Source organism: Lichenostomus cassidix, chromosome 3 (genome assembly GCF_008360975.1).
Source record: "Lichenostomus cassidix isolate B80296 chromosome 3, HeHo_3.0, whole genome shotgun sequence".
NCBI lineage: Eukaryota > Metazoa > Chordata > Aves > Passeriformes > Meliphagidae > Lichenostomus > Lichenostomus cassidix.
Genome location: NC_139483.1, coordinates 103,759,981 through 103,776,089, shown reverse-complemented (window position 1 = coordinate 103,776,089; position 16,109 = coordinate 103,759,981). Strand labels below are relative to the sequence as shown.

Below are 16,109 nucleotides of genomic sequence, written 5' to 3'. Positions count from 1 at the left end.
GTGACTGGCAGTCCATTTACCAAATGCCCCAAAAACACAGACAGGCACTCAGAAATAAAGTGGAAATGACACACCTACTGATTCAGCACAGCATTGAGAAAGGCTTCTGGAAATGGAAAGAAATGCTCCAATCCACTGATGAACAACTTGACACCGAGCAAGTGAGTCCTCAGGAGATTATGGAAAATACACAGCAGCACATGAACACCTGAATGGGCATGTAGAAGAGGAGAAGTAGCAAGTTTGTACCAAAATGTATTTAAATATAACAGCAATCAGTATACTGGAGCTGCAGGTAGATATGTTTGAATCTGAATTTGTAAATGAAAACCTTATAATCTACACCAGGTTATTTTCATAAGCTTAATAAGCCAATAAATGAGTTCTTTATTACATTTTTGTGTCATTCATTAGAACTACTTTTATTACTACCATAAGGCTTAATCCAACAATTTTCAAGGTCAATGGGAAGTCTTTTCTTTGATTTCACAGTATGTTGGATCAAGTCAATAATGTGCAATGCATATTGTAAATAGTCACAAAAGCCATGGAATACATAGAATAAACAGGTTTTAAGAGAAAGGTCACATTCATAAGCCAGTTGAAGGAAGACTTGGAAACACATCTAATTCCCAGCATAGAAATACCTTCATAGATAAGTAGGAAAAGAGCATAGATAAAGACATGAATTTTTAAAAAAATATAAATTCTGAAACTTACATCAAAATTTGAAAATTAACATAGAAATATAAACAAATGTAGAAATCTGACTCCTGGAAAATTTCAGATAACAATACAAAGGTTTTCTTAAAAATTAATTTATGCCTGTATCAGTTTTCAGACAACTATGCCAAGAATTTTAGATGGGTTTTCTTTTTACTGGCTAATTTATAGTTCAGAAATACAGGGTTTTCTCACCTGTTTCCCCATGATATTTCTGGTTTCACTTTAAGTTGTCTATCTTTTACTTATTGTGAGTTTAGTTAAGTGTCAAAGTTTCACAAACATCCCTGTGTATTGTGGGAGTCAAAAAGTTTTCCCCGCCTAGACCAAAGCCTATACCATTTAAATGAATTCTCAGTTTAAAGATGAATTTAAAGCATGTTGAAGAAGTCACTCACAAAATAAGCCTATTTTTAAGAGGAAAATATGTTGACCTGCAATGGTGTATTACTTTCAGCTGTTGGAATACTATATAGACAGTCCTAGAGAAATGCATGCTCAGGCTGAAATAATGTTGCCTCTTTGAGAATAAACGTTTTGACAAACAACACTAAAAATTCTGTGCACATGTCTGTTTTGATACAATCAGTTCACTCTGTAATATGGTTGTTGCTTGTTCATTAATGGGAAAACAGAGAAACTGTTTTCTTTCCATGGTATGATGGAGTACATACATGAAGCAATGGAGCACCAAGACTTTGATATCCCTGTTGATACATAATATTACCTGAGTAACTTTTCCAGTAATGATTCTTATCAGATAGGCTACTTTAACCCTGAAATCAGAATCTCACAAGCATGGTAGTATACACACGCCTATCTAGCTGTCAGCAAGTGGGCATCTTCTTAGAAAGTAAGGTAAATCTATTTTCTCTTCAGAGCTTTCAGCCATCACAATTATAGCAAAAATTCTCAGAATAAGAGATGGAATAATCCCCTGTGAACTGGAAAATAAGTTTTGATTCTGAATAGAACTAATCTGCATCTGTCACCCTGCCTAGGGAAACCAAAGGTATAAAAATCCCTGTTTACATGTTCTATTGAGTATCCCAGTAAAAAAGATGTTAACTGCAGAGCCCTTTCACCTTCATTCACAAAGAAACTGAAGCCTATGGGTCATCTGATCTTTATTGGATGTCAGATTGCACAACTCATTTCCCTGAATTTCGCAAATGTTTAAGCATAACCAGATTTCTCAGACACTGACTGATTGTTGCTTCCTTTTGTCATGACAAACAGCCCTGTGAAACAAAGGACAATAAAATAAATTATAATAATTATAGGAGAAGAGTGATTTAAAGTTTTGTTTACTTTTTTTTCCCCCTCATGGCTATTTATTTCTGTCCATCATCCATCGTTCTTGGAAGGATTACAAATGCTAAAAAAGGATTTACTTATAAGGAATGGGTTAACTGAATAATAAATATGCCAAATAGCCTAAATACTGGCTCTTATTGGCAAGAGTGAAGCTTCCCAAGAGCAAGCACAATAGTTTGCACACTAAACTGTGGTTAGAGGTTAGAGGAGATTTCCAAGTCGCATAGCAGCATTGCCGCCAATTGGATTAAAGCTCTCAGCCCTGTAATCGATGTGCCATCTTGCAATCATCCCACAGTTGGTCTGGGAGAGCCTGGAAGCAGAATGTTCTCAAAAATGATCTCACAGGAACTTAGCTGTTTTGTAAATTCCCATACCAGGGAGGTGATCTCAAGCACCCCTTTGAAATTGGGGCAGTATTTTGACACAGGAAGAGGTTGTTTATGTTTGTGTGTGTGCATCCCACAAGCATGTAATTTAAGGTGTCACTTTAATTTCCATTCCTTTTCCTGTTGTTTGGTTGTTGTTGCTGTTTTCTTTCAGGATCTAGCAAATTTTAGCCTCATTTCCCTTGTAGTATGTTACAGAAATATAGGCAACGCCACAATTATTCAAATTGTAATTCACTACACTTATGAAATGTTTTCAGTATAAGAATTTGTAATATTATTAGTTCTACATTGGCTTCTTTTCAGTCTAGTTTATATAATAGGAAATATTCTATTTCATTAAATTGAATTGTGTGGGAGATAACAGGGAATCAGGGAATCTGTGGCTCAGTGACACTGCTTATTTTCTTTTTTTTCTATATTCTTCATCATCTGAATTCTCATAAATGCCAGAAGGGCTTTCCTTTATAATTTACAGCAGGTATCAGACATAGAGCAGAACTGGTTGTAAAAGTTTAATTAAGTGAAACATTTTAACAAGAAATTGAGAGAACAATATGCCCTGCTCTAACTAAGTGATTGTAGAAGTAACATTGACAAGAAGCGTGTGTGTTCCTAAATGAAAAACTTTTGCAGACGTAGGACAGCAAAAATGTTCCAGAATTTTAGATTATGCAACCAAGTAGAGCTGATCCTTTATTAAGTGATTTAAAAGTACATGCATATTTTGCTGCATATACAGAGATTCTATACACTTATCCACCTCCATGCACACCATCATCCACCTCTGGCTCTAAATTGTGCTATTGATACTTTTAGAGCAACTTCCATTATGGCCTACTGATACCTTTCAAAATTTATATTAAAATATTTAGTTGTTCAGTAAGTGACACCAAATTTTGTACTACTCTTCTGCTGGCAGATTTATTGCCCAGGTGGGAAACCAGAATTTATTAAAGGCCACAAGGATATACAGAATTGCTTGTATTCCATTTCTACACAGCCAAATCCTGGCCCAAATGAAATCGATAGCAAAATGTCTATTGGCCTCAGCAGAAGTAGGCTTTGGCCAGTTAGGTGTATAACTTGAGAAGCACTCAGGGATCCTGTAGGACAAAGCTATACTATTATCTACAAAAATCTACACCAAAATATCATTGAAAAAACATGCAGACAAGAAAATTAATCGCTAACAAATTCGAGACAGATCAGAATGAAGCTTGCCTGTACAACATTAACCAGAGCTTCTTTATATGTTTTTACCCAGGTTTCTTAGCATCACAGAGAAAGTCTGCCAGGGCCAAGAATTTTGGGTTCTGGTCCCATGTCTTAGACATGGAAATACACACATACCTCTCACCACCCTTTCCCTCATTTCATTATCCATCCAAAGCATTAAGGGAAATTGGGACCTTATAGAATAAAAGACTGTGTTGGAGGTTTGCAAGACCCAACTGGGCAAATTCTTGAGCAACAAGATCTGAGTTAAAACTTGCTTCTGCTTGGAGAAGTAGGTTGTATTAGACACCTCTCAAGGTCCCCCTGCAACCTGAGTTACTTTGTGATTCTCTTGTGACTAAATTGATATGGCTCTAGGTTGCCCTCTCTAACACTGTACCTACCCTTTGGTCAATGGTTTATGAGCAGTTGGCTGCATCATTATTGTAATATATCATTATACAGAGAAGTTTTATGGTACCCCTGCATGAAAACACATCCTCATTCTGATTGCAACCATGAGACCAGATTGCAACCTAAAATATCCTGAAGCATTCCAGCAATTGAAGTCTTCACTCTGTTCTGTGTCTTTCCTCTTCTATGCTTTTCATGTGAATTTATAGAGAAGTGCCCCTCTGCCATACCAAAGCACAGATGCTTCCCCAACCTGCAGGAACTGAACACAAAAGCATATCATGATTATTACCATTCATATTTCAACAGTGATTTTTGTAGCTCTTAGAAGAACAAACTGCACATCTTCTCAGAGTGGCTGGAGAAGGGTTATCTGCTAGGCTGGGCATTGGCAGAGTGCAAGGATCAAATAAATGAGCAGCAAACTCAAGTTTGTTACTTCCACCCCCAACTTCAGGAAGTAACAAAGGTCATGCAAAATGCTTACACCATGCATCTGTTGGGAAGAATTTACCAGGTGTTTGCTGTAAACAGAGACCCACCACAAGTTACAACCTCATATTGATTTCCCAGTAAATGAATTCAAGGGGACACGTTAGAAACAATCTTGCATTTATAGATAAATCTATTAATCTACACTGCCTTTGGGACTCAAGGAGCAAGTTCTGGTCTCTGAACAAGTGATACAAACTAGCTCAAACATTATATAGCCTATAGGAAATAGGACTTGGAACAACTCTCTGTTCAAGTGTCCAAGTTTCCTTAAAGAAGGAGCCAAAAGCCATATGCAGCATAGGTGCCTGGGGGACCTGAGACTTGGTCTGCAGCAAGGAGTGAACCAAATGCGCAGCAGAGTGAGCATAAAGAATGAAAATATTCACTACATCTACCCTGCAAATGGCATGGTTAGATACTTAGAGGAGGCCACAGGGGTGAGTAAAGATGGTCCTAATTAAGGCTGTGTGTGGGGGAAAGTATCAGACCTACAAACCTCTAAGTGCTGCCTGCCACTTCTATTACACTGCTGAAACAGGCTGGTGACTCCTGGGTTTCTGGGCAACCTGGTTATTCTTACAAGGGTAACGTTCTGCTCTGGTTTCTGTGCAGCTGTGACTAAGAATGAAAGGAAGCAGCCTCCATACCATACTTTATTTCTCCACGTTTTCTCTGTTACCACTACCTCTGCCTCAGTTAAGATGTATTCCAATGTTGTTGTCAAGTAGAGGAAAAAAGTTAACATACTTCTTAACTTGTTATTTTGCTGCAGGACATTTTCTGGTATTTGCAATGACCACCGGACTTTATTTCTTTAAAGCTTGCTAGTGCTTTAGTTCAGAACTGTTTTCTGTAGAAAGCGTTTTATGGATGTCCTTGTATTCAGCTTTATCACTTCTCTGAAAGAGCTAGTAACTGTAGTTCTATTGGTAGGTTTTATCTGTGTAAGGCTTTTGCACTGGAACCCCCAGAAATCACTTCACCTGCTAACATGTTTTTTTGCCACCAGTCTCATAAACAGCCTCATACAGTGCCCACCAGTCACTCTGGAAGGTGATCTTTTTCTTTCCTTCTAATACCCATAACATTTTTAAGTTTTAAATCAGTGGCTTGCCTGGCTGGAAACAAGGATCCAAAGCCAGTTACAAGATGCCATTAGGCCCCTACACTAAGGCCACCAGATCAAACTTCTGCATTTAGCCAGCAACTCCCCATTTCCCAGGTATATGCTCACTCTTTTACACTTCACAATCCCATTGAGACTGCGTCATATTATGCTGCTAAAAAGGAGGAAAAATAGAAGGTGGTATCACTGTCTCTGAAGTTCAGCATAGGTGTTAGTTTAGTCTATTTCAAGGTTACTACTTTTGAATGTTCTCAAAGAGAAGCTGGATATAAAAAAGGTATCACAAACACCTACTACCTCTGTGTTGTGTAACATTTTGGACAGACATTTCCCATTGTTAGCAGGCTGTTTGTCTCTCCATAACTCTCTTTCTCAGTTGTTACTATATTTGTTTATTTAATAAGCCTTTGTTTCTCTCTATGGAAATGACTGGCTTATAACTACTTACAAACAATATGACAGTTATGCAAAAGTATTTCATTTTAAAGCTGCAGAAAAGAAAACCAGCCAAATCTGAAGGAACACACATCTCTCACACACAGCCCATATTCCAGCAGTACAAACCCCACGATGTCTCTCTCTGTCAGACACATCTGTCTATATGTGCAAACATCCATGCAAACACACGCACACGTACTATGTACATTAGTGTCAAGTAAAAAGCCTAATGTTAATCCTTAATTCTTAGGTCATCCCCTTCATTTCAGCACATCGAGCCAGCCAAGCCTTCCCAACATGCCTGTCAGCAGTAAGCTGACATAACTCTTCCCACTCAGGACCCATCAATTCAGCAGTTTCAACAGCGGTGTTCCACCAGGTTCATCATCCAAAGCTTCAATTTTTGTTTAAACACAGAATCAGAAAGTTATAGTTTTTAGGTGCTGGAGGGAGGCAGCTTTCCCTTTTTTTTGCTCTCCGTTTCAGCTGAAATGTGCTGATGAATTCAATGCACAATTTTGTAAAGTGATACAGTTGATCTTATTCAACAATGGCCAGCTCCTTCTCAAATTTGAGCTGGAAAATTCCAATCCTTTTAGAAACACACTTTTTTCTAAGAAAAAAGTTTGTTGATATTTTGCTAGCCCAGTAGAGACCTGGTAACTTCTTTGTGGCCATGTGTACGTGTGTGGGTCATCTGGACTGTATGTCGTGCCTCTTCAAGTTTCCACTGAACATCACTATCTTTTTGCTTTTTACAAATCTTCTTGACGTATACCCCATGTCTGACTTTCCTTAAAATGTGTTACCCATTGCAGAGACAGGTTTGACTTTTAATAGCTCATGTTCCAGATTTGTGTTCACTTCCTAGGCCAGTTTTTTATCCAAGGCATCGTTCATCCATCTCATTTTCTCATACATTAGTTTCCCAGGATTAAAATGGGAATTATACTTCTCTGGTTTTCAATGGAATTGTCAGAATGAAACTAACTCATGACCTGGAGATAATCTAATAAGTCTCATAGTGCTGAAGACCATGAAGTAGATAGACACACTGTAATGGCAACAAGAAATCAAGATACATGTATTGACTTCTCTCTCCCATCATCATGTTTATTGTTTTAGAAACTTGGAGTTTATTTCATGTGCTAAATCACTCAGAAACACTCTAGTCCACCCCAAAACCATTATACATACCAGGCATCAAACATATAACACTCTCATACAGATAAATGATCCGAGGAATGGACTCAACGGCTGCTAGCAGTTAATTTATATCGTGGTTTCACCATAAACTTTTAACTTTGGAAATAATCTGCCACCCGTTTCAGTTTTTGGCTACCACATAATGCACCTTTATGAAGTCACTTTTCTGTCTAATAGAGATGTTTCTTTTTATGGGTGAACATTTGTTTTAAAATAACAAATAGTAATCTCATTTACCGTTCACAAAGAGCGTGCTACTTAACTGTATGTAACCAAGTCCCATTTCATCTGGTTTAATGTTTAGCAAGGCATGCAAACTAGTCAATATTACAGGGAGAAGATGATTTATTTAATGAAATTATGTTACTTTTTTTTCCATTAAAAAAATAATTGCAACCAAAAAAAAAAAGTGTTTAAAGTAGAAAAGCATAGCCTGCAAAGATTGATACCGAAAAGTCAGCACATCCTGGGAAGTCTGATGCTAAGCTCAGCTGCTTCTTCACCCCATCTCCACTTCTGTTCTGAGTCTGGTGTGCAGCCAGCCTCTGTTTCTGAAGTCGAGTACTCCCACAGTGATTACTGATATCCACCATAATGTAGTTAGCAGATAGCTCATTTGTTCCGCTCTGGATAAGGTTGCAACAGAACATTTTAAGCACACTTTGTTCCCTTGGGGAGGTTAAAGTTTAGGATATATATAGACATAATATATAATGTGTAGTGTCTAATATATACATTTACATATTATATTTACCTGTCTGTGTTCTCCTTGTGAGAAGAAGTTGAACAGGAGTCAGCAGTATGGTCTTTTGCCCAAGAAGGCCAACTGCATACTGGGAAGTTGTAGCCAGCAGATCTGTGAAGAGATCCTTCTCCTCTATTTGGCATGTGTGAGACCACATCTGGATTACTGTGTCTGGTTTGGGGATCCCCAGTGAAAGAGAGCCATGGACATACCAGAGTGAGTTCAGTAGTGGCCAGCATCCTACTCAGGGGGCTGGAGCACACAGCATGCAAACAAGAGGTAGATGGATGGGTTTTCTGAGTCTTAAGAGGAAAAGGCTGAGAAGAGATGGTATTTCTGTCTTGCTGCATGCTTACAGAGAAGACAGAGTCAAGCTCTTCTCAGAACAGAAAGACAGAAAGCAATAAATAAAAACCATATGAAGAATAAAAGAAACTGCCCTGTGAATAATCAAACTAGCACAGATCCAGGAAAGGTTGTGGAATGTTCTTCTGCAGACATATTCAGAACTCAGGTAGGAGCAGTCACAAACAACTTCATCCAACTTCAAAGTTCAACATAACTTCCAAATTAGTGCTACTTTGTGTAGGGTATTGGATTAGATGATCACAAGGGGTACTTTACACTCTGAATTACTCTATGTCACGATAAGACCTAGATCCTGTAAATACCCCAAAACCAGTGAAAGTCTGCAAATTCACACCTATTTAATGGCAGAGATTTCTCAAAGGAAAGCTTAGCTATGACTGTCCTACACAGGATGATCTTCCGGTGGAACACACCATCGACCATGCAACATAAATATGTATTAAACCTAGCTTCAGCACTTCTTGTGCTCCCAAAGCTATTCAGTGTAGAATCAGTGAAGTGTTTCCCACTCACACTGTAAGTCACAGAAAATTGCCCTACACAACATTTAGTAGTCAAAGACTCGCTGCTTTGCTGCTGTTGTTTATCTTCTACACATGTAGAAATTGTTTTGGTGGAAAGATGGGCCAATAAATGTGATCTTTTGTTTTGACGTAATGCATTCCTCTTACTCATTAGATGCCTTTTTGAGATTAATCTAAGAATGTTGCTCTTGCAGTCAACCAGATAACACTTCTTTTTTTCTTTTGGGGAAGGGAGGGATGGGATGTCTACAATTTTTTTGGCTAGAACAACTCTGATACTTTATGCATTTGAGCCTTTGTTCTTAAAATAAACACATAAACTTGGCTTAAAGTAAGAAGTAGTAGAATTTGTTTGTTATTAGAATGCACTTGTGATTAGAAGAACCATTAACCAGCAGCTGTTCTTATGCACTGTGTGAGATGACCACATTTTCCCCACATATTTTGGAGGGCAAGAATGGCATGTGCTATGATGCTAAGGATCTCACAAATGTCAAGGATGCCTTTTAAATTACATTTACTGCTCTGTTTCTCCAGCCAAAGAGGCACTGTAAGAAAACAAGGAGACTCTGAGCAAGACAAAAAGCCCATGCCTAATTATTTTTACCTCTGAGTTTGCCTTCTGCTATCGGGTTGTGAAGTATAATTTGCTTGGGATGGTCTCCACTCAGATAAAATACACAAAGAAGACCATTCATGCAGATGTGCACATCTTCCTAAGTGTCTGTAGCACTGCTATGTGTACACCAGAGGTTGTGAATCTTTTCCAGAGGCCTGTAAATTCTTCAAACTCTTCTATTTTAAGTTGTTTATGCTCTTTCCATCTCCCTTCAGATACTGCCTTGGAAGTGTCTGGTAAGAAGCCATGGTGAATTTCTCCATATTCTGCCCTGAGTTTAAGCAACTGCTCCAGTTGTCAAAAGGCCCAGTGAGTGACTGCCAGACCATGCCCCCATTTGCTGAATACTTTTCACAATCAGAATCACAGTCTGACTGAGGCTGGAAGGCACCTCTGGAGGTCATCTGGTCCAACCCCTCTGCTCAACCAGGGCCACTAAGAGCCAGTTGTCCTGTATCATGTGCAAATGGCTTTCGAAAGTCTCTGATGTTTCTGAGGATGGACACTCCACAACCTCCCTGGGAAACCTGTGTCAGTGCTCAGTCACTCCCCACATTAAAAAAAGTGTTTCCTCATGTTCAGAGGGAAACACCCATTTTTCAGTTGTGCCCATGGCCTCTGGTCCTGCTGGTTAAAGAGAGTGCAACATTCCACAGTGAATCAAGGAGGCAGAAGCTAGCAGGTATTTTGTGCCAGTGTCTGTTGCGGTTTAGAGGATGTTGCAGCAGACTTTACCCTAGAGCTTCTCTACCCAGCCTGGTTCAGCGCCTCAGTGCTCCAAACCCTCTGTCCCAGGGCTGGACACTGCGCTCTCACCGGCCGGGGAGCCATAAGGCTAGCTCTGGTTGTCTGCTTCCACAACCGGCGGTGATAAAGGAGGCGAGGAGGGTCTATGCGTTGTGTCCATGGAAGATGTTTATTCGCATGGTGCAGCAGAGGCAACGACCTCCCGAGGCAGAGATGCCTCGAGGGTGAAGGCCTCACATGCACAGCACATGTGGAGCATAAACACACGTGGAGCATAGACAGCAAGATGGCGGAGGGTAAGGGGTTTTATAGGGAAACAGAGGGGCAGGGACAGCACACAGGCCCAGTGACCTCTGGGTACAGGGGAGGTACAGGGGCGGAGTTAGGAGTACAGGAACCAATAGGGGAAACCCGAGGGAGGGGCCAGGGCCACGTGGGGTTAGGGTACAGGAACCAATAGGGAAAACTGGGGGCGTGGCTAGGACTATGTGGAGTAGGGAAGGCAGGACAATAGGTGACAAGTACAGTCGTTAAGAAAGGGGTGTGGGGAACTTGCAGCCATTATCACAATAAGTGTCCACCTGAAGTGCACAACACAAGGCAGTTCCTGGCAAAATCTTTAGTTCATGACATGGAGAGAAAGATGTATTTTGTGGTTCACACTGAAACATCCTCAGTGACATCAGTGACTCACAGATGCAGGGTTTGGAAGTGGACGTGTCTGTGATTACAAAGGTGTGAAATATTACATTCAGCCAACTTGACAAGCATTTTTCTTCCAGAGTTTAACCCTCAGACCCACAAATCTTAATGGCAAGCAGCAGCATAAGTCCTTAAAATTGGGCAGTTGATAGAACCTGCTGCTTTTAATACTCTCTTAAGCTATGCTGAGCTGCTGTTCTTTAAACAGTTGCTACAGCTGCGTAATTTCCCTCCACATAATTATTGGTTGCTTATCATTTGATTGTTTCTTCTCACTTTAGTGGTAGAACATAATAGCCATGTCGCAGTGATGCACCAGCCCTGGTGATGTCATGGCCATGTCACAGTGGGATAAGGACCATGCACACCTGGAAGGGCTGAATCCTGGCTGTCAGGGAGACATGGGATGGACAGCCTTGGCTGGGAGACCACCAGGCAAGGAGAAGAGGCTCTCCATGGAGCTGGAGGGCACTTGCTGATTCTCCTGTCTTTGACAACCACAGTCCTGGATATGGAAATGAGGAGACCACAGCTTCTGACACTCAGCCAGAGAGCTGCAACTTCCTACAAGCAAAATAGCCTAGGATATAAGGAGGCATAATCCCAGCCAGTACCACATTGTAGTCCTACCAGCAGCTGGCAGTTCCTCACAGCCATGGACAAGGGAACACCCACCACCTTGCACGTCTCTACCCCTCCTGGCAGCTGGAAGCTCTATTCCCAATAAACCTGCCTGGAAAAACTGAACAGACATCAAACTAATACCATTAAACAAATCAGCTATAAAGCTAGTTTGTCTTTAAAGGTAAGAGTGATTACAAACGGGAAAAATATCATTGGTGTATAGATTTTAGAGTGCAAAATTCTTGTGCAACAGCAGACAGGAAAGGACAGCTTCAGGAAAAACAGAGAAAAACACAGATTCCCAAAAAGCAGTGCAGCCCATGGAAGTCAAATAGTGACTCTAGGAAAGGGTCATTATCCAAAAGGTCACTCATGATTAAGGGCACCCTGTGCTGAAGAGTGAAACAGCAACAGCAGCAGCGAGATCTCTGGCCTTAGGTTAGGCTTTATAAGTATATGGATGCAAGGCATGAGGGAAGAATCTTAAACTAATCTTTTCCCCAAATTCAGTACATGTACAGACCTCACATCGTGGCTTGACCTTCACTGGTCCTAAAACACTTGAAGTACATTACTTTTGGCAGCTATACACTGGGGTCAGCAACCTCCAGCAAAAGCCAGTAACAAAGAGCTCAGGTGCAATAACATCTTAAATCACCACAGCTGCTTGTTTGGTGTGTGTGAGTCACAGGTCCAAGTGGATGAGTATAAAAACCTAAAGGTTAAATCTATATTAGTAAACTAAATAGTGTCAGGGCCATCAAGCCATCTGGAACAATCTGACACATCCATAATATTAAACTCTCTTAACCTCTTGCACAGGACAGCTGCCTGCATGCTGCCTGCTGGCAATGGTCCCTGGCCTGAACTAACTCACAAGCCATACCTAGGAATTGTTTGGGAGGTTGTTAGTTGATCTAGGCCAAAACCACACCAAGGACTGTTCTAACAATTGAATAGTGTGGATGAGTAAATTCCAGTGCCTGTGCCCATGTCTTGACACTGTTTAATTTACCAGAATACATGTACCCATAGTTTTCTGAATGTGTCACTAATCCATCTGCTGTCTCTAAGTATTTTGGTCTCTGAATTTATATATTTGAAACATATGCAGCCTGACAGTACCTCTTTACTCTACACACTCATAATTGGTGTGCTGGCATACAGCACCCAAACTTTCCTCCATAAATATACATTTTTTTGATGACTGCAAATGAATACATCTCTACTTGGAATAAAACTCTCCATGTTTGGTCAAGCCAAGCATATGTTCAGAACTGGAGCAGTCTGGAATGCACATCTGGAATGTGTGATGGCATTAAGAGATCCTAAATACCAAGAGCAACAAGCTGGGCTTCTGAACACAGCATTTATATTTACTGCAGAGGCTTTGATATTCTCTGGCTGTCAAGCCTCTGTTGACACCACTGTGTTATGAAGAGTATTGGTGCTTTTTAGCCTGTCAAATTTTGGGAAACTTCAGTAAGGTCTCTGGTTCTGGTCCCACAAACATGTGCCCATATAGACTTTTTGTACAACACTAGTTCTGGAATGCCTGAAGGTTTTTGCATTTACTACCATGGGCACCACTGGGTTGAGCACACGGCCTTTTCTATCCCTCACTGCTTCTACCTTTCCCAAGGACAAAGGCATAGGGAATTACAACTTAAGGATAGTAAGTGCAGAAACCTGAAAATCTACATAACAAGCCCAAAACATAACTTTCCCCCTTTAAATTGTTGGCTTCTTCTTTGCTTTAACCTGCTTTTCTTCCAAATAAAACACAATTTTTTGGAACATTATCATACAACATGCTTTGTTATCACTCAGTCCATTCTTATTACCAATCTTTGAGAAGATCTCAGTTCTTTAGACCTGGAAAAAATCACCTTTCACAGAAAAGCCATGGGCCACAGATTGCTCCCCACCTCTCTGCAAGAGAGATTAGGGAGCAGGAAGTTTCTACCTTTTTAAAATTTTTTCTCCCAGTTGTTTTGACAATGATTACTTTTAATGTGGTGTCAATAAATCCGTTCAAATCTGGAGCAATGCTGGCTTGAATAAACAAGAAAAATTTCAAAAATAACCTTTCTCCTGTATATGTTCCAATAAATGGAGTCATGTTATACTCAACAGTAATTATGAGGTGACCCTATAAATTATTGTACAGTGATTCATGTTATTCTATAGACTTTAGGTCATACACTTCATTTCAAGCTGAAAGTGCTGCAAAGAATATATTAGGCTCTAGAGGAAACAGGGAAAGAATATAGTGTACACTTCATATTGGTATCACGGGAGACCTGGCTGTGAGAAAGCACTTTCCAGCAAAATATACTGAAATTACTGCAATGAACCTGAGCTGAAGAAGCAGCTGTGTGTTTCCCTACTGACTTGAGAGAGGGAGGACCTCAGCTTGTCAGCAGAAGCAGTGACTGGAATCAAATCTCTGTAAATTCTTTGTTCAGCACTAGACAGGAGATTAAACATAATAACATTAGCATGGTTTTGTTCCAGAACATGATTCATGATGAGGTGTCACTGTGTAAGGATTGACATACTTCATTCTCTCATAAAATTTTCTTCAGTCTACCTGAAAACACTTTCTGCAGGAGGCAAATAGACCTGAATTTCAGAGGTGGGAAATCAAGCATAAAGAACTAGAAGTGAACTACGTGTCCCACAGCCACTTAGAATCTGAGAAACCCAACTTGGTATATGCTGGTCAAGACTCTTATTTCATCCTTCTGATTTTCTCAGCCTTTTTTTCTGTACCTAACCTGCATCTCCTAGAGGAATCAGTGCATATCTGTCAGGTCCTGCAGCAGCTAGACAACCTGTCTCCGTTCAGTTGACTGACAAAAACGCAAACTTTGAATATCAGTCAAAGCTGAGTGAAGGAGGAAGGAAGACACCACTAAACTAGGAAATGTAGTTTGCCCATCTCAGTTCCTTTGATTTTGGAGTTTACTGATTCTGTGTTTTGCCTTTGATTTTAACTAACTGCCGAAAGAAGTGTCTTGTTCCAGGAAAACATTATAATAAAACATCTCTATTAATGAAGATGAACAGGTGGCTCCATGACCAATTTTCTCTGTACAAACACTGAGCACAACCAATCGCCCCTTTGCCTCCTGAATTCATAACACTAAAAACAAGACTCTTTTTCCACATCAGTTCTGTCTGGCTGGTCCCATCTGTGGGCTGTCCAGACATTGCTGGGAGGAATTGGCTGTAAATCAAGTCAAAGATTCCAACAGGATCAGTTTACCCCAGTTGATATCTTCCTGGTTTTCTCACACCTCTAATCACATCACAAACATTCTGATGTCAAATATGTGGCAGAGAAAGGGCTGCCCTGAGGATGGCATTTGAAGTGGGTTGTCCCAGACAGGGCATTTCATCCAGCCTGACTCTTGCTTCCCAGCCCACAGTGTGGAGAGGTCAGAAGTGAGCTGTACAACCTTCCTTGAAACAGCAGGCAGTTCTGAAGGGCAAAGGAGTGCAGGAAGACTGGATATTCTGAAACAGGGAGATCCTAAAGGTGCAGGAGCTGGTGATGGGTCTGAAGCACAAGTCTTATGAGGAGCTGATGAGGGAGCTGGGGGTGTTTAGCCTGGAGAAAAGGGGGCTCAAGGGAGACTTTATCGCTCTCTATGACTCCCCAAAATGAGGCTGTAGCCAGGGAGGGGTCAGTCTGTTCTCTCAAATAACAAGTGATGGGCAAGAGAAAATGGCCTCAAGATGCATCAGGGGACGTTTAGTTTGGGTATTAGGAAAAAATTTCTTCACGGAAAGAGTTGTCAAGTCCTGGAACAGGCCGCTTAGGGAAGTGGTTGAGTCACCATCCCTGGAGGTAATTAAAAGACATTTACATGTGGCACTTAGGGACATGTTCAGTGGTGGACTTGGCAGAGTCAGATTGATGGTTGGACTCAATGATCTTAAAGGTCTTTTCCAGCCTCAATGATTCTATGATTCATCACTTCCAGACAGATTTACTTTTTCCTCTTCAGAAGGTCAATGAGTTCAGGGCAGGTGTGAGAGCTGCTGCACAAAACAGCCAAAGGGTTATGCAGTGCACCTTTCATTGTGTGGTCCCGCCAAATATTTTTGCATGGACTTTCAAATTGGCCCTGAAATGGTTTCCAAAACAAGGTCAAGTGAATGCTTTGGTAACTACTGCTGCCATCATTCAAAGAACAAACAGCATCAAAACATTAAAACTGTGGAGTAAAATGTACCATATGTTCCTGCTGTAACACCATCCAGCCTTACCTCTGGGGCTTTATTAGCCCGAAAGATCCAGGCAGCAAGTGGAACGCCTCGGCCGAAATGCACTGGTCAGTCAGACGATGGCACTACAGACCCAGGTCCACCAGCTCCCCCCTGCATTCATTAAAACTTCTGTTTGGCCGTTCATTATTCTGGTTTCATTCTCCATCCCAGTTTT

General features: G+C 40.7%; 1 protein-coding gene across 1 annotated transcript in view; it reads left to right on the top strand.

Annotated features, from left to right (window-relative positions):
- The window catches only part of APOB (apolipoprotein B), a 36,514-nt gene extending 36,119 nt beyond the window's left edge, over positions 1 to 395 (top strand). The window contains 1 exon segment of the mRNA XM_085056966.1: positions 2 to 395. Coding sequence (XP_084913092.1) covers positions 2 to 212 — 211 coding nt within the window. The 3' untranslated portion in view covers positions 213 to 395.
- Positions 396 to 16,109: the final 15,714 nt, after the last annotated feature.